The 19,708-nt window shown below is 39.6% G+C and overlaps 1 protein-coding gene across 4 annotated transcripts in view; it reads left to right on the forward strand.

Annotated features, from left to right (window-relative positions):
• Positions 1 to 19,708, forward strand: part of AGMO (alkylglycerol monooxygenase) — a 339,051-nt gene that overhangs the window by 172,505 nt on the left and 146,838 nt on the right. For all 4 annotated transcript variants that reach the window (XR_009462637.1, XM_059728961.1, XM_059728959.1 and 1 more), the window contains exons 6-10: positions 13,839 to 13,905; positions 15,213 to 15,278; positions 15,361 to 15,440; positions 16,845 to 16,979; positions 17,495 to 17,611. Coding sequence is in view for 3 of the 4 variants with exons in the window: in XM_059728961.1 (XP_059584944.1) it covers positions 13,839 to 13,905; positions 15,213 to 15,278; positions 15,361 to 15,440; positions 16,845 to 16,979; positions 17,495 to 17,611 (465 nt within the window). In the remaining variant the exon portion in view is untranslated. The remainder of the gene's footprint in view (positions 1 to 13,838; positions 13,906 to 15,212; positions 15,279 to 15,360; positions 15,441 to 16,844; positions 16,980 to 17,494; positions 17,612 to 19,708) is intronic.

Here is a 19,708-nt window from a genome sequence, read left to right on the forward strand (position 1 = left end):
GACAAAAAGCACTAAAAATGTAATTTTTCAAAAGCCACAAAATGATTCAAGACTGTTAGTGACAGACAGAAATATTCCATTTCAGTTTATTTTCACAGGTGATTCGGAAGGTCTATGGTTCACATTTAACTATATCCTTCCGTTATATATTATAACAGCCAATAAGTTAGTTTTGTTTATAACCCGATAGACACCTGTGAAATACAGGAATTAGTTTCTGTTAGTTTAACTCCAATTTTTATGAGATGTCAAATTGTATTTGGAAGGCATTAACTGAATTAATATCTGTAGTAATTGTGGCATTAAGTTATTCTTTGCCCATTTGATATGCATTAGTTTTTATTTAACTTTCAAATTCAGAGAGAAATTATGATTAGCCCTACATAATGTACACAGATATACATTAAAGAAATCCCTAGCTCCTAATTCAGTCTTCCTGCTTCATTGGTCTGCATGAGTGGGAAAACACAAGCTTTTGGGACTGTCATTAGTAGTTTCCATTACTGGGTGGAGAGGAGTAAGGAAGTGGAAGACTTAGGCTCTATCCATTTTTCACTAACATAAAAGGCAAGTTGCTTATTACTGGTATAGGTCAGTTAAGGATAATTCCTGCCAGGGTGGTGAATGGGGAGAGGAAAGAAATTGTGATTGTGTACAGCCTGTAACACCTTAAGATGGCTCAAAAAATAGCTCAAAACTATTAATAATATAATAACATTAACAGAAATTGGAAATCAACTTACTGGACTGGTTAAAAATTTAATCTGATTTTTCAAATTGTGGGGGCTTGGGAAAATATTTTTTTTCTGAAAAGTATCTGCTGTCAAAGAAAAACTTCAGTCTTCTTTCCCTAAGGAAAAAAAAATATTGAAAACCAAACTATTTTGGTTGAAACTGAAATTATTAGTCCAAACGCCAGAATACTTCAATCTGGAAATTCTGCTACAGTGCCTCATGAAACTTATAGTTCACATTCCCATTCTCCTCTAGGGAATAGGCCACTTAACACAACTGATGTCTTTTATGATGCACTGCCTTTCCTTTCCACAAGGGAAAGTAATGAAGTGTTACAGGAGGTATAATTCTATCAGGGAAACCTGGCATGCAGAGGAGAATTGGATCATGAAAAACTCAAATTGCAGTTCTGTAAGTAACCACAGCTGACTTTCCAAACAGAAATATTTTGTATTTCTACTGAAATGTTGTGGATTTTGGCTGAAAATATGAACATTTTAAATTCTCTCAAAATAAAAAAAAATTATCAGATGATCTGGGCCACTTGTCTGGCACTTTAGTGCTCTGTCATTCTTCATGGTTCAGATTCCAGCTGCATTTGCACATGTGAACATCGAAAGGGCTCTAGCTAAAGGGTAAAAGTGTTTGCTAATAGTTATCCAATAACCTCTCTGAATCTGTTAACTGCTAAAATAGACCCTGCTCTCTCTATATAATAATAGGCAAGTGTCCTGATCAAATTCAGTCCCATTCTAGCCCCATGCAGATTATTCCTACAGCTGGTTGGGAATTTTTCAGCAAAATAATTCTTGTCAGAAAATGTTGATATGTCCAAACCAAAATATTTTCACAGATATATATTGGTTATGTCAAAAAGGTGTCACAGTTCAGGAAGAGTGCAAGAAGGGATGTATGAAATGGGGGGGGTGGTGGTATCCTTGCTACTAGGGTATTTGCTAAGCGAGGGCATTATATCTGCTTTTTTGAATTACAGTGACAATTTTTAAAGGTTATGATTTTGTTCTGTATCAAAACTGAAAGAAATGTTTGAGACTTTTTGCTTTTAGTGAAAATGAGTTTTTGTTTTCTGGCCAGCTCTGCTTAATTCTGCTCTTAGTGGGAAGCTCACTTAACTACAACAATTCTGGCCAAATCCTGAAGTCCTGGAGACATATGTGTCTGTTTTGGTAGATGTAGCATATGGTACTATAGATATAGAAAGCCTATTAGAGACAAAGGTCTAATGGCCAGTATTTAAAAAATAAATAAATCACAGAATCTGTTTAGAAGTCAGAACAGAAGTCTATGAAAACAGAACATAAGATAGATGTTAGATAAAATATTCAGTTATTTATCCCTAGATCCTACTCCATATAATCAGTAGATTTGTTTCATTTTGAATAGTATTTTTCAGATTTATATACTTATCCTCCACTTTGACTGATATTCACAGAAATTGAAAGTTTTATATGGACAATGATTTCAGGAGCAGACATACATGTGTCCCATTGATTCATGTTTGAAGCACCGTGTTTTAACTAATCTACTTAATAAACAACACTCCAACCCAGTTTTTTAAATCCAGACCATGAGGCTTCCCACAGGCCTGACACAGACTGTGCAGGTTTTCACAGGATGGATGATTTGGAAGTGGCAGTGGCAGCATTAATTCCCCCCCCCCACCCCCCCCCCCACACACACACTAGGGCTGTGCAAAATGGCAATGTTTCATTTCGATTTCAGATTTGCCATTTCAAAGGGCCAGTGTTTTGTTTTGCTGTTTTGAAGCACTGTTCCATTTTGTTTCGCTGAAACTGTTTCGCTGTTTCGATGCGTTTCAGTGTTTCACCCATAGGTTATAATGGAGAATCATGAAAATGCCTATAACTTTGTCATTTCTTGCCTGATCTGGATGAAAGTTACAGGGATAGTATCTCCTTCTGAGGTCATGAAGCCTGCTAGATTTCAAGGAGATAGGTGCAGAGGTTTCTGGGAAATTGCACTTTGTCATGGAGTAGGGTCCCTAGAAATGGTTGTGATGCCCCTAGGGCCCTGTGACCATGCCAGCTCCACCCTGTGGGCTCCTTCTCTTCTTGCCTGCCACCACATCTTGTTGGAAAAGATCACCCAGTGTTCCAGGGTGGCTGTTCTCTGCTTTAGGGGGATGGGGGCTTTCAAGTGAGAGGGGGACTTCTTTTTGGGCATACTACCACTGGTGCCAGGCTGAGGAGGAGCAAGGGCAATTGGGTGGTGCCTGTAGAGATGCAACAGCATCCCTGTGGTTCTCATGCATTTTGCTTCCTTGCTGCAGCTGATTTTGGCTTGGCAGTACAGGCAGGTAGCATACGTGGGATCATCTGCCAGCTCAAAATGATCCCAGACCACACTACCCCCTCACTTCTGGGGTGCAGATGCTGCCTTTCCCCCCTCCTCAGCAGGCAGAGGCACAGCAACAGGAGGAGCGGACTCAGCTGAGCCACTTGCCTCTACAACCTCTACCTCAACCTCCTCTGAAGTGCCTTCTAGGGAAGGAGACCTGGCTCTAGGGGAAACTTGAGGGGTGTAGATCACATACTAAGATGATTCCTCTTCCTTCCCCAGAATTTCCCTTGCTATGGCACTCAGATCCAGCTCTTCCTCTGGCACTGAAAGACTCAGGCTGGGAATTGAAAATGGGGTGGAGGAGCCTTGTGTTTTGCATTTGAAACATGTCAAAACACCTTTGGAATGAAACGTCCATCGAAATTTTGCACAGCCCTGCCACACACTATCTTGATGCATCTCCAGAGCTCACAGAGTTAACACTGATGCCATACACCCCTCACCTTTATCCATGCTGCTGATTTTAGTTGTCAGTTAACCAAAAACCCTGATTTTGGCAGTGGTAGAGAGAGGGGAGCAAACAGTAATATAACTACCTGGGTTCCAAAACTTCACTGAAACAGCAGCTCTGGCAACTGTAAGGATAAAACCTGCTACTGTAGGGATTCTAACAGTCCTGGTGATGAGCCCCTTGGGCCAAATCCAGCCTGCAGAGGTGGGTGACCAGCCTATGAGAAGCCCTGAGGGCCAGATGACCTATATCTGCAGATTGGATTCAGCCCATGGGCCCTATGTTTGACATCTGCAATCCAAATGAATTAACTGGGCCTCCTGGAAACAAGTCACATTACGTTCTAGTTGCTGTCAACATTTCTGAAATTGTGTTGCTTTATGCATATTTTTAAAAATCAGTGAAATAAGTTTCAAGCCCACCACATTTAAAATTAATCATTGTCAAAAAGTATAAGGAAATGCTTAGCTTGCAATATAAAAAACTAGTCCCATTTGTATTTCATTGTATCCTGTTATCATTCAAAGAGCTATGCCTTCATGCACTCAGCAATTTTGACAATTTTCAATACAGAAAGAAGACATAAAAATCAAAGAACAGAAACCCATTAAAATAATCTAGTGTAAAATGCTGGATATCAGGGCAAGTCTAAGTAGGACACCTTTGCCTATGGAAAAAAGCTCATTCCCATTTTCTCTGAATCTTTCCCTTTAGTCATTTTGTCGATGAAAAAGAACTGAAAAATGATAAATCGGGGAAAAAAGAGAAGAGTAAAGAAAACAAGATAGAAAATTAGTGGTTGTCTAAAGTTCATTTTTAATTTTTCTTTTTATTATGGAAAATATTTTGTCAGAAAATGATGTTTTTGTCCAAAATTGGAAGAGCAGTTGGTGTTTCTCAATGAATTTTTGGTGTTAGCGTTTTTCAAAAATTAGTTTTGAAATGAATGAGAGTAAAGGCTGAATGACAGTATCCAGTGGGATTGACTTTTATTAGTAGATGGTGTAATACTATAGGGCAGGGGTGGCCAAAATGGCTGATCCGGGTGGCAGCTCGACTTCATTTCCCAGCAGCCCCTGCCCTCATGGCTGGGGCTAGTCTCCATGGATACCCCAGCTGTAACTGTACATGAAAGCTCAAGGCTGGGGTTGCCATAGAGACCAGCCTCAGTCGCGCTGGCAGGGTGCACGGCAGAGCAGAGCAGGGGGCTGCTCTGGAGCTAGTGGGATCTTGCAATGGGGGCAGCTTGCTCCAGAGCCAGGGCAGAGCCCTGATCTGCAGTCTGCACACTCTGGGCAGGGGTGCACAAGCAGGGGATCACGGTTCTGTCCCTGCTCTAGACCAGGCTGTCACTGCAGCAAGGAGCCGGGGTGTACAGGCTGCAAATTGTGGTTCTGCCCTGGCTCCGGAGTAACTTGCCCCCATCTCATGATCCCAGTGACTCTGGAGCAGCCCCCTGCTCTTCTCTGCTCTGCTATGAGCCCTGCCAGTGCAGGTGAGGCTGGTCTCCAAGGCAACCCCAGCCTTCATCTTTCATGTGCAGCTGCGGCTGACCCCAGCCACGTGCAGGTGCAGTTGGGAAATAGAGTCCACTGCTAACTGGATCCAGCTTGCAGGCCAGACTTCGCCTGTCCCTGTATAGGGTGACCATATGTCCCATTCAAAATGTCTGTTCAGGGCATCTTATCAGTTTTTTCAGCTGAGTGCTTTAGTTCCATTTTCAAAACCTCCCTGCCAGAGGACTTAACTGGTACGCTGAACTGTAGGCCTGCCCCTTCTTGCCCTGACTAAACAGGTATGCTCTGCTTAGAAGCCACAGAGTGTGCTGGAGAATGGCGAAGGAAGAGAAAGGGCAGTGGCTTATTTTGAGACTCAATAAATATGTTCACTGGAAATTAATAAGAATACTATATTATGTTTCACAGTTCAGAGCTTGGTCTCCACATGGTTTTCATTAATGGAAAAACCCACTGAAAGATAAGAGAAATAGGAAAAGACAGTATTACTAAGCCACATTTTTTTCCCCCTAACAGCAGGTTTAGCACTGGAATGTTGCACTACTTTTGATGAGTCATATTAAGACATCCATGTAGGGGAGGGACCTATTAATATCTCTGTGTTTTTCAGCTTGCGTTAGTTAGTGATTTATCAGGTGATTCTTGAGATCAAGCTTGCATTGTTGAAGGTTGTAACATGCATGTGCTGTTTACCTGGCAAGAAAATGATTTTAATCAGTTAAGGAAGTTGAAATGATAACAACTTATGGCAGTGGATCAAATCCTCAACTTGTTGTGTATTTGTAGGTCACATTATTAACCTCTGAACCTTCTTAATCTGGTATTTTTTTGTCATTTACAGAAGCTAAGACATTCAAAAGTAGCTACTGATTTTAGCTGTCTGAGTTTTCAGTTGCCCTATTTGTAGGGTGACCATATTCTTTTGAAGGAAATCTAGGATAGGGGGCCATACCTACACCCACATCCACACCAGCCACATAGACACTGCATGGAGAGGCAGGGATCCCAAAGCAGCATGCAAGTCATGCTTGCACACCAGGGGACCTGCAGTGGCTTGGCCTCTCCCCTCTGGTGCTGGTGCAGAATATGGGTCACTCACTCCAAGGTGGTCAGTGTCTCAGAGGTGCATGAACAGGTGAGCAGAGAACACCAGAACAGGCCCAGCAGTGGGGTAGCACAGGCAGCCAGGTGGGAGCCACAGAGAGCCTGAGCCCATTCCAGCCCTCAAGGTGTATAGCCTGTCATCTGCAGCCTCTGCTTGGATCTTGGGGGGTGGGGAGGAGGATGCTAGCAATTGCACTTTGATTTGATTGCCGTCAAGGGTCCTATCCAGGACCTGGCCCTAGCAGCCAGTCCTGGCCTTGTGATGTTGTGCAGATGCAAGTTGTCGGTGGGCCACGAGATCTTGCCTCAGGAGGGGGCATAGCCCAGGGTTGGCAGGGCTGGTGCTGCTCTGGGACATGCTGTGTGGGGGACAGGAAGGGTGTGCCCTTGCTGCCTTGGAGGTGCCCATTGGCCTGCTTCAAAGGCAGCTCCACACAGACACAGTTGCATGCTGGGAGGTGCGGGGCGTGGTTGAACCTGGGCAGAACTCGTGGGAACTCCTCAACACCTGGGGAGGGTGGGAGCTGTAGCATGCCTAGGCTTTTGACACACAAACACCCTGCCCCCTGGCCCTACAGCTGCCCTGATGGTGGGGTGGGGTGAAGTGGGACAGCACAAAGGCCAGGCTCCATCCCCTGCTCTCAGAGGCTGAACCTGGCTGGAAGTAGTCCCTGTGTGGCACCCCCAAGCTCCATCAGTCTCCTCCTCTTCACTGTCAGCACTCATCAGGGGATGCCACACCAGCCTGGGCATCAGCAGTGGCTGCAGTGGAAGGGTACAAGGCTTCCAGCAGCAGGCAGTCATCCTGCTCACCCTGCACAGGTGCCCAAGCCCCAGCTCCAGCCCCAGCTTTGCCCCCTTACCCCAGCTCACCCCATCCTGACTGGTCCTCACCCCAGGCAGGAGGACTAGTGCTCTGCCCAGCCTGCACCCCTAGCCTCCAGCCACTGCTCAGAAGGAGCTAGGCCAGGCATGCATGGGCAGGGTGGTGCCACCAATCTGGGACTTCTGTTTTAATTTTAGCTAACTTGCCATGGTGCTGGGACAGCCTATGAAATCTGGGACTGTCCTGGCCAAACTGGGACGTATGGCCAACCTACTAATTTGAGAAGCAGTTGGGGGGGGGGGGGTGCCTTGAAAGCTGTTTACTCTTTTGAGAGCTCTTCAGTGAGTCCTCTAAATATAAATACAGCCCTTCTACTAAGCAAACAAATAAAGGACAAATAAAAGTTGGGGTAGTAGGAGGGACAGGTGGGATTGTGGGGACACTATCAGGTCTACAGGATGCTATGGCAGATCCAAGGGGCTTAATGGGATCAGGGTGGGGGTTGTCTATAGAGGGGTACAAGGGTCAGGGAGCTAAAACAGCCCACTCTGGCTATTGGTGTGGAGGAAAACTGCAGCCCTGTGACTGGGGGTGAGTGGTTGGGCTTTCTCAGCCCTAGGGCTGCACTCCAAACCTACAGACTTTCAGCTGATTGAGCGTGTGGTGGGCCAGTAGGGGGTGCTTCTGCGCTGAACCACCCATCTGACTGCACCCGACCACCTTCCAGGTTCCGATTGCCTCCCTGGGGGTGCCTCATGTTGAGCTGACCCCCTTCCAAGAGCACACCCGCTAGCCTGGAGCTAGTGCCACCACCACCCAGGGTCTGGACAGATTCTGGCACTGTGCCCCCTGGGAAACACAGGCCTAGTAGTCCTTGAGGGTACTCGACCCACTTCAAGATCTTGGGGTGCTTCCCTCCATCTGAAGCACAAATAGTGGTCTCCCTTTGTCAGCCGAAGCAAGGGGACCCCAAGACATAATCTAGACCTACTCCCAATAAGTCTCCCACACTAGGTACAAAGGAGAAGTTTATTGGTTACAAGGAGTAGGTTTGGAATAGGGTACAGGGTAGAGCAATATCAGAGGAATCCCGTAGAGCAAACTGGCATGGCTGGGTAGCCTTTGATCACACGTCTGAGTTGCTGCAACCTATATATCTAGTTAGATCTCAGGTAGCTTATTCATGAGTATCATCCAGAGGCAGGTGGAGATTCCCTCTGAAGGCAGACAGTTCATTGATCATCAGTTTCAAGAGAGAGAGCAAGTTTCATATGGTCCGGCTCTTCTGTGTCTGAGTTTTCATTGTGACTACTGTCCCTCCTCCTGGGCAGTCCTTAACTTACATAGACCTTATGACCTCATTTACCTGGTCCAATGGAGACCAGCACCTGTTGGCTGCCAGCCAACCAATTTGAAAGCCATCACTGGATGCCAGGCAGACTGGCATGGTCTCTAGCCCCCTCCCAGTCAGGTAGGCATTACTTAGAGCAATAGGGAGCATAAGCCCCTCACCTAGGTATGTGATGCCAGTCAAATAGGCAGAGGGAGCAGGTTTTCCCCCTCTCTCAGGAATGTATCCAACTCAGGTTACCTAAAGAGATGGGATGTCTGCCCTCTGCAGGGCCCATGTTAACCAAATTGTCACAGAGTAGAGTTTTTGGGGAGAGACAGAGGTAGCATTCTGCCACAGAGCTAACCTATGCCTGATCTAACTTAGTGCATCTCCTCTGGTGAGCTAAGCTAGATTGTGTTGACCATTTTTTGCTGAATCTAACCTCCACAAATGTATGTACAAATTGGCACTTAAGTCAACTTAACCCTAGTTATCTAAGTGTAATATCTGCATGCACCATTTTTCCCTGCTGCACTTAGAAAGAGCTGTTAATTTAGATTTTCTTACATTTTTAGCCAGACATAACACATGCATCCATGGGTTTTTTTTTCCCCTTAAGAGAAGGCTGGAGTACTCATTTCTTCCAAAGAGAAGTAGAATCCCCTGTTGAAAGCGTTAACTGAAATGTTCACATCAGATGCCAACTCGATTCAAACTTTGGCCTCCTGATTGAGAGGTAAAACAACGATGAATGACAACAATCTGCCTTCAAGATAATTTATTATAAACACATTTCTTAGCACTGTGTGTTTATTGTATAAACATACCCTAACCTGACTATCCATTAAAGTTAGGCTTTTACCTCCCTATTTCTACAATGCAGTTTTATCAGAAATTCACCCCCTATGAAACTCTTTATGATCCCAACAGGCTTGATTTCTCCCGCTTGTTTTATTTCCAAACTATAAATATTGTTTTTTCACTCCTCAGTGTGGAAATTTGGCTACCTCCATATTACATGCTTACTGGAGTAGAAAACTGCCTAATCAGATAGGAAAACAGTTGGCGGTGTATAAATCAGGATTTGCTGAGGATTTCAAAGTGTGAAACTGGGCAGACAAGCACATATCCTAGGAGTTCTGCCTTTCCCTAGCTTCCCTGTAGAGATTTCACATGGTAAATATAGTCACCAGGGCCATCTGTATAAATACATGGGTGTGTTGTGTTAATTCAAGACAACAGTTCTTGTGGGGAATGCAATTAAGTTTTTATTTTTACATTTCCTCACCAGATGGTCTCAAATATATATTTATCTTCCAGAAAAAAAATCCTGATCATCCTGGTTTTGGTGAGGAAATTGATTGTCATATATGCTTGACCACCGACTAGCACAGTGCATGAAATAAACCTAGCTTCAAATCCAACCTTAGTGTAATTCCCCTAATAGCATTTCAGTTGCTCCATGGATGTTTTTGACCCATACTACCTGTAGGCCAGTCATACAGGGGGGATGGAGTCATTACTGTGTTATAAACAGTCTCTCTCATTCTTGGTGAAAAACTTTCTTTTTGGCAAATGGTTTCACTCTAACATGGCCTGTTTTCCTCAATCGACATTCTTTTCTAACATTCATATCAAAGCTGAGGTGAAATAAAAATTCATGTTGTAGTGGTGACAGAAGGAGTTGTTACACAAGATGTAAAGTTTCCCTTGGACTTCATGTCACTATTTTTTCTCATTATTTAAACAAGGAATACATTGAAGTGGTGCAGGTACCAGGCAATAAAGATTTCCTCTGGTGCTGACAAACCCTGAGACCGCAAATGGAGGTGCTTACATGCCGCAAGAGATGTTGCTACATTTCTGTTCTTTTCCTCCAGTCTAGGTATTGCTGTCACAGAGGAAATATCTTTTATGTAAAACAATTATAATGTAAACATTACATATTTCTAGTAATGTAACAAGGGTTTATTTCATTGTCAATATATTTCGTTTTGTAATATGTGGAAGGAGTTTCTGAGGATAAAGTTAGAAACTTGTAGTGTATATATGTTGTTGGAATTTCCTTACGTATTTTCATAGTAGTTCTGTTATTTTGTGTAGCAATAGCAAAGCTCAATAAAGGAAAGGTATGCTGTTTAAAAGAGAAATAAGATGAGAAAAAATACTTATTTTATAATCTCAATTCTGAATGCCACTTTTGTACGTGGCGCATATGCAGTACCAATATTTAAGTCTATTTGCAAAGGTTTGGCAAATGAAATGTCTTCTTGTGCCTATGGGTTGTTAAAAACAGAAAAAGGAAACAATCAGAAAAGACTTTTTATTGGAATTCTGCAGTTCATTATGGGTTGCTGATATGGACAGTGAGGTGTACGTGGTGTGCTAATTCAGAGAGGAAATATTGAAGGCAGGTCTTGATTTTGAACAGTAGATGGTTGTATGTAGAAGGTAAACACAGACATAAAACATGTCATTTTGCTCAAAATAAGAATGAGGTCACAGTTGGACACAGTAAGTGCTTAGCCATTCTGATTTTATCAGCTATTTTAAATGAAGATAAGGGGTATAGTTTTTATGAACCTTAGGAGGGTAGCAAATTTTTTTTTTGAAAACTTTCTTATTTAAGAAGATCATTTTTAAAAATAAAAGTATATTCAGTTGAAAGATTTCAGCATCTCTACAGATTGGAATAAGGTGATTTTTTTTTTTAATGTTTTATGAGTGGATGCATCTATATTATGAGTAGAGAGGTAATTGACATTAATACCGCCAAATAGCAATATATCAATACGCACCAGAAGATATAAGGTTTTGATGAGGAAAGGCATATTATTAATTCCTGTTCTGCAGGTAAAGTAACAGCCACTGGTGAGTACACTCGCTCAGTTTTTACCTCTCCGTCGCCTGATAGGTTTTCTTAATCAAGAAAATTGTTATACCTTGATTTTGTTACAAGTTTATTCTTCTGGGGCTAAATCTTTTATTTATATTTGAAACAAAACTCCTTATTTTACAGGGTAAGGATGGGAAAGGAAGCCTCAAATTGTGAAAATTATCAGTGCTGCATAGCTTTGGCAACTATTGCTAGCGTTAGTCTTTTACCCTTCACAGTTTTGCCTTCATAAAGTTGATAGAATTTGACCCTTAAAATCTGCTTCAACCAAAAATGTTGTTTTCTTTGCCGGGCAAGGCTTCAGGAGCCTTGAAAAAAGCCCAGCTTTCCAGATGTGTGTTTTGCTGGAATAGAACCCTAAAGAGCATATGTGAAGATAATATTTCTAAAGCACATTGTCTATTGGACCCTGAAGTATTAAAGAGCAAAATTGCAAAATAAATAGGAATTTGCAAAATAGATATAAACCTCATTTATAAAGTGTTTTCAAAAAATACTGTACAGGTTTTCACTGTTGAATATTGCATGGAAATATATTTTTTGTTGATATTTGGCAGAAATTTTGGTTTGTTTTACTACTATCAACATATGTTTTTGTTGTGTCAGATTTGCTCATTTGAGCTTCATATATTAAAAAAAAATGTGCTTGTAGTTGCTGTCTCCAATGATAATTTCATCAATGTGTTGCTACCATATTAGAGGTGAAGTTGGTAACAAATAGAATTATGCTATATTGAGGTACCAGTCATTAGCAGTGCTGCAGGGAAGGCATAGGGTAGATTTGCAAATGCCATCACCCCATAAAGACTATTATTTATTTCTAAATCATGAGAGAGAGTGTACTTTCCAAAGAAAATAGTTCCTTATTATTAGTCAAAGGTATTTATTTAAAATTTTATGCCTGTTCCTGAGATTCCCAGGGAGGCTGAAGGCATACTTGAATACAAAGACAGGCCTCGAACAGGTTAATTTTAATATCCATTTTTAATGTGGATTTAACCAGTTGGAACTTAGAACTGTGAAAGGCATCCACTTTTTCAAACACTTATTGTTATAACCCACTTGTAAACTGAGAGTTGAGTTTACTAACCTATGATGTGGTACTCCCTCCTACAGTAGTATACATTTAGCTTATTTTCACAAAAATTATCTAAATATTTAACTAAAAAACATCTTGAAATTAAATGGGTCAAGTTAGGTGTAGTCTTGTAGATACATCACTGATCTTTCAGGTGCTAGGCTACAGTTCAAGTCAAGTTCTTTGACTCAGATTAAGTTAATTTAGTGGTCACAACTCACATAGTTTAAAACAGTGGAATTTTATGCTTGAGAGAGGATAGAAACAGAGTTGGCTTTAATGATGAATCGTTTTTCACCCTTAGGTGGTCTTCTCAGGCTTGAAGTTATTTGGAGGCAGCATTGGGAAATTTAAATGTGCCTACTTATGTTGTCCTTGGCTTGTGAATTTAAAAAACACACAAAAAAAGCTCTTGTTTATTTCTGATATTCCAGTTCTCATGCTCAGGAATTTTCCTCAAAACTAATCAGAAAATTAGATTGAGATAAATAAAAGTAAAAAATATTATGGCTTTCTTCACTTTAACCAATTTTCTGATTTCTATACTGCTTTACTATTAGCTTCATACCTACCTAACTTGGTCATCAGAAATTCATTTGTAAGCAATTTTTATGGTTCACATTCAGCAAGAGAAACATAAAAATATCCTATCTCTGGATGGTTGCGTGATTCATAAAGGTTGAAATCTGTCTGAAGAAGCTTCATGTTATGCATCTTGAGTTGAAGTCTACCTTCAGTCTATCTTCCTCCAGGTGGGAGGAGAATTTGTGACTCCTGCTTGCAGGATAAAGCTTTACTTGAGTAACAGTTATACAAAAATTAATCTTTTTTTTTTTTTTTAAAGGAACTTACAGAGCACCCATCAATGTCTTGTCTGAGTACAGAATTAAGTTTATATAGAGGACATAGGAGACAATGTGATAATTTTTTTCTCGTTACGTTCGTCAAGTCTACAAAACTTTTTTTGATTTTATTTTAATTATTTTTAATGGCAAGACATCTCAAACAATAAGCCATAGCAAACCAATATTATTTTGGAATGCAATGATGCATAGATTGTCTTGTGAGTAAGGAATAGGCTCTTAAAATGTTGATTTTTCTGTCTTTTATGATCTAGATTAGAATTACAGTTGGTTATGATAGAGCCATCTGACAAAATAAACCTGATCGGATGGTGTATGAATAGAGACCTCTGGAATCACAAAAAGTGTAATCAAGTTTAAAAAAATGACATATGCATTTTATTTATTAAATATAGAGAACCACAGAATGTAATACCAATTCTAGTAATTTGTAGAGTCTTTAGGAGAACTTATATTATGTATTTTATTGACAGTATAATATTTTGGTATATTATTTTAACTTCTACAGAGCGCCTTTTATGCAAATACCTTTCTAGATGCAGATGTCCTGTTAAAGAAAATTACTCTTTTCTTTGTCTCCTTTCTCCTACTTTTTCTTCTGTTTTCTTTTGATATTTAGACAGTCTATGCCAAGATATTTACATTTTTTTAAGGTAATTGACAACCTTGGACCTCTGGAGTGGATTCTTAATACACCCAGTCATCACAGAGTTCATCATGGTAGGAAGTACTTTATCTTTTGATTTTTTTTTCCATGTTGGGTTTTTCACTGTCATCATTTATATTATATTGATAAAATGCAAAAAGGATTAAAACTATTATTTATGAGGGTTTAAAATTATAAGAGGAACAATTGTAATCTGTTTAAGCATTTTTATTATAACTCTTTGTTATCTTTGAATTATAAATGCATTCAAAGCATTTTACCTCTGATACTGAAATTATGAACTCTTGATCTCTACATAGATGTGAATTATTTTGGAAAATTTGAACAAAACAACTCAACACTTGTAAGAATGAGAGAGTAATGAAAAAAAACAACTTTTCCCATTCTTAAAAATGTAGCTTACATCTTAGCTCAAATTCAGCTGTTCTTACACCTTAGGATCTAACACTGAATATCAATATGAAACTATTCCTTTCTGAGAAGTGTTCTTGTTTGTTCCAGTAATTTTTTTGGATTTCACTGAACTGAATTATAGAAAGACTGCTTTGAACACACACAATACAATTGATATATCTTTTTCATATTTTTTGCCAATATTTGGAATGGGGGTAGGTTGTATAATATGCATGTGTTTGGTTAACTTAACAAAAAATGTTGTGAACAAATTTAGTCAATAAGGCAGGACTCCCTAGCTGCTTTTGGCTTGTGTGCTGGGCTTCTTGTAAAGAACAAACATAATAAATAGAAAAATAATAATGAGATGGAGAAACTGAATTTACTAATTAAAACAGACTTAAATACAACTGTATATGAAAAAGATGTTTTCAATATTTATTATATTTGCCTTGTGTTAAGTGTTTATGGCACTATGCAAACTCAGAAGGCAGGGGGTTCACTAAGTTTTCTAATTCTCCAACTTTACACAAGTACTTGTATTCTCAGAGAGCTAGATTCTGCTGCTATTTATACCATGATAGATCCAGATTCACAGATTTAACTGAAAAATAACTTTGCACGTTCGTAATAGCACATTTTTTGCTTAATGGGACTGACATTCATGTGAGTAACGCTACAAGATAATGGATAGAAGGGTTCATGGTGTTCACAAGAAAGTAAAAAATAGAAATACGTCTGACTTACATGAAGTCAGAATTGAGTTACATTTAATAGTAAGAGGTAGAACAAAGGGGAGATGTAATAGATGGTTGGTAGTAAAAGGTTGGACATGTCTTGTAACTGTTAGTATGATATTCTTCCCTAATTACTCACCTCCATAGTTCAGTTGAAGCTAATGTAATTCACATAATACTTCTAATATGTACAATCACTGAGCTCCAAAACCTTTTCTTTCTTATTACAGGGAGAAATCCTTACTGTATTGATAAAAATTATGGTGGCACCCTCATTATCTGGGATAGAATTTTTGGTAAGTGGGATTAGTTATGTCAATTTATAGCAAACACAAATGTTTATGTTCTTATGCTTGATTGTATTTTTCCTCACCCCAGGAACATTTGAGGCAGAGAAAGAAAAAGTTATATATGGCCTAACACACCCTATAAATACATTTGAACCCTTCAAGGTCCAGGTAATTCAGTTTTGCTACTAACATTTTACTTTTAACATTACCTTGTATTCAAAAGAATACCATTTTTGATACATGGGTAAATGAGGCTGCTCTGTAAGTTGTTTTATAATGACTTGAAGTGTTGTACCTTTGGCAAGGTAAGATTTATACCATTTCAAGAAACTACAAAGAAAATATTTGTGCAAATTTCAAATTATTTGGCTGTTCATATTTTCATACCATGGAATGTTTAGGTGTTCATATGAGAGGGAACTTTGGCAATACTTATTGATGGTAAAAATACAGCAGGCCAAAATTATTTGAGTTGTAACTATCAAAGCTAAATGGACCATTGGTTGGACCCCACATGGCACTTGTTATGATTTAATGTATCATATGAATCCTACTAATTTGGGGATCAAGCCTGGGAGGTTTGACATTCTGAGGGAGGTTTAGCATGCCTTTGAACTTAATAGGAGAACGTCACAAAACTTGTATCATTAATTGCAAGTACTTTTTACTATGGCAAGGGATGTCATAGCTTTGATTCCCTTCTGATCCCCACTGACTTTAATGAGAGTGATATCAAGCCTGCAAAAATTTAGGATCTGTTTCAGTACTGTTGAGCTCCCTTTGATTTTTCACAGGAATTGTAGGTACCAACAGATGTTACACTTAAAAGTTTGGGAAGTTAGATCAGATAAAAAATGGCCACCTACTTCGGTGATTCCTCACTTGAATCCTCCCTTTGGCAAATTAATTGCAGAATAAGTTTAGACCAGATACAGATATTCTCTGGATCCGATCTACAATTACAGGACTTACTTCAAGCAGCACGTTTGTAGATCAGATGCTAGTTTTACCGATGTTTGCTGGTGCTTGGGGCCTGATTGAAGTAACTCAGGGTGGGGGGAAGGGGTGGGCAGGACTGGGGAGCTAGTGGGTCAGTGGGTGTGACAGGAGAGAGCCTAGTGGGTCTGCAGGGGATTGGTGGGGTCTGGGGCTGGTTTGGCAGGATCAGTGGGTTTAATGTGTCCAGAGGGTGAGAAGAGGGCTGTTTGGCAGGATCAGATAGGCTAGCAGATCTGTGGGAGGGGGGGGAGTGGGCTGAGGCAAGTGGCTGGGCTTTCCCATTCTCGAGGCTGCTCTCTGAATGTGTACAGTAGATTGGCATGTTAGATTGGGCTAACCCGTGCCCAATCTAACAGTGCACTTCAGATGCACTAAGTTAGATGGGGCAGCTATTTTTTTGCCTAATCTAACATCCCAGACTTCTTAATGTATCATCTGTACTTACCCTATGAGTACTCAGAACTTCTGAAAATCAGTTATTTGGGAGTTACAATCAGATTAAACTATAATGTTTTGCAAAACTCCTATTTTTTTCTAACAAATGAAGAATAAGTACTTGTCCTGTCTTCACAGTTGCATCACTTCACCTATATATGGAGTGTATTTTGGGCCACACCTGGTTTCTCCAATAAGCTGTCTGTCATATTCAAAGGGCCAGGCTGGGGACCAGGAAAACCAAGACTTGGCCTTTCTGAGGAAATCCCAGTGGTAAGTAGAACATATTGGGCATGTCTACACATTACTGTATGACGATGTTGTTATGGGGTCATGCTTTAGTATTTCCTTTGGAAGCACGGCTCAGAACAGGAAGTTACTGCACTGTACGCATGGCCACTGCATCACAATAGCTGTGCACTATACTGGGGGACTGCACCACTACAGCAACATAGCTTATAAAACTAAGTGATTTCATTTGCTTGCTTATCTGCATGTACTCATGTTCAGTTGTTTTATCTCCTTCCATGTCTCTCTGTCTCCCCCCACCACACATACACACAGAGTCTGTTTTAGTGTAAATATAGTTTTATTTATATTTCACAATAGACTGCACACACACTTGATTTTGATAACAGCCCTCTATTACTTTTCTCTTTTCCATATTTTTAAGTGACTGTACCATTAAATATATTTCTTTATGCTGGTAATTAACACAGTTAATACTAAAGAGTAATATGCCAGGGTAGATAACTAATGAGGACTATTATCTGTGTTGCTGTATGCAGATCACTGGAAAAGAGGTTCCCTTCAACCCAAAATTGCCAGTTCATCTTTGTGTCTATGCAGTCATACATTTTGCCTTGATTGTGACATTGTATATTGACCTCTTTGCTGCTGCAGCTGTAAGTAACTTCCACATTTATAAAAATCTTTTGTCTGGGGTTAGCAAAAATACGTGCTGTGCAATACTTTTAATGTTGAAATTAAGACAATAAAACTTAGACATTGAAAGGGCCTGATTTTGACTTATTTTCACAGTGGGAATAACTCCATGAAAATTAATAAAATTGGAATATAGAGTTGGAAAAGACCTCCCAGGCCACTGAGTCTTTGCACCTATACTATTTTTAAACCACTGTGATTGAGATTAGAATCAAGCCCTAGGAAAGGGAAAGATTTCTTATGAATTACAGCATTTAATTTAATAAAAATTACCTTTTAGGCTTTTGGACTTTGAAAACTTTGATAACTGTTCATTTATCTAAAATGATTTTGTTTGCCTAACCTCTTTAAAGGGTCAGACCTCATTAAAGTGCTTCAGGCCAAGCAGGCAAAAATTTCAGACTCAGAAATCGCTGGTCTCTTTCAGAAAGGGCTGAATTTGGGAAAAAATGTTGTGACATGCCTATTGTTGCTTGCCACCATGTTGTATACCTCAGAATTGTGTAACTATCAATGTAGTACAATCTGTGTAGTATACAGAGGAGAGATTATGCCACTTAGAAATTGGAATTGAAGAAAAACTATTTTATGCAGTATTATATTACAGTTTATATATAAAAGTCAGTTTAATTCTGCTCTGAATAATTTTAACTTATTCTTCATATGATGTGGACCTCATTTGAGGAGTCACATGTATCTCTGTCACCTGGAGACTGAAGGTAATGTAGCTGGTAAGCTATCTGTGATACTATATCTGAAGACAAGGGTCACAACTCTGCAGAACTGAGGCCAGCACACACATTTATATTGTATATGAGAGATCAGTTTCCAGTGTTCATGTATAGTTGATATTCAAGCTATGAATGATATTTACACCCAGATTTCCTGGTTCTTCTATATCGTCAGTAAATCTTACTTACGTAGGGGTCCTTACAGATTTTTTCTGTATCAGCAAGGATAACAGAGTTTTGTACATGATTTTGCCTGAGTTAACTTTTTTCTGAGAAGGAGGAATATATGGTACATGCCATTTTCTCTACTGTCATTTATAGCTGCAGCTCCTTAATAGTTGTTGCAGTAGAAAAAAGGAAGAAATAATAATAATAGCAACAACGTTAATATTACTGAATTCCCACAAGTGTACAAATAAGCCACCCTGAAGAGTCATAATTGTGAATTTAAAATTGCAGAATTATCAGAAAAAAACAACCTGCACAAAACATGAGCTTAAAAGACTGTAGTGACAGAGGGGAAAACATGTCAGAACACAAATCCCAGAGCAGACAAAAAAAATCAGGTCTGCATAGAAGACCAATGAAGAATCTGTCCCAAGTTGAAAGCACATATATGAATAACTTCACTTGGCAAATTCATTATTCAATATCAGCTTTCCACTACAGTGAGTTATGCACTGGCTATGGCCACAATTGGAACTTTCTGCCCTGCTATGAATTGTCATAGCTCCATAAATGGAGAAAGCTAACTGTTTTCCTCATTTTTATCTATAAGTTCCATTTCATAATAACAATAAGACATTCTAGGCAGCACATAGTTTTTACATTTCTCGAGTGATTAGTTACTCAGTATTTGGTCTCATGCTCTGTAAAAGTGTTAAATTTCTCCATATACAAAGGACAACTGTTTACTATGAGGCAAAATACTCTACATTTTGTAGCTTAAGAAAAGCAAAACAAGAAAAAAAAATTAATTTTCCACAAAAGAGCATATATTATTTATTTCCTTGGTAGCAGTCTGTGCTATATTTGGTGAACAAGAAACATTGCATAGCTCTTTGTAGCAAAATGTGATCCAAGGCTCACTTTGGATCAGCCCTAGAAAGAGTGATAAAATGCAAAGACTCAATAAATTAAAAAAAAAAAAGAGCAATAGTTTAATAGATACTTGCACTTTGATTTATGTAGTTCACTTAAAACTTTCTGTAGTTTTGTCTTAAACGCTGTTGGATATACAGTATAATCTGTGATTGACTGATTTTGATCAAACCAAAAGAAAGGCAAAAAAAATGTCCCAAAGTTGCAAACACGATTATATTCTGA

The sequence above is a fragment of the Alligator mississippiensis genome, chromosome 5 (genome assembly GCF_030867095.1).
Source record: "Alligator mississippiensis isolate rAllMis1 chromosome 5, rAllMis1, whole genome shotgun sequence".
NCBI classification, from domain to species: Eukaryota; Metazoa; Chordata; order Crocodylia; family Alligatoridae; genus Alligator; species Alligator mississippiensis.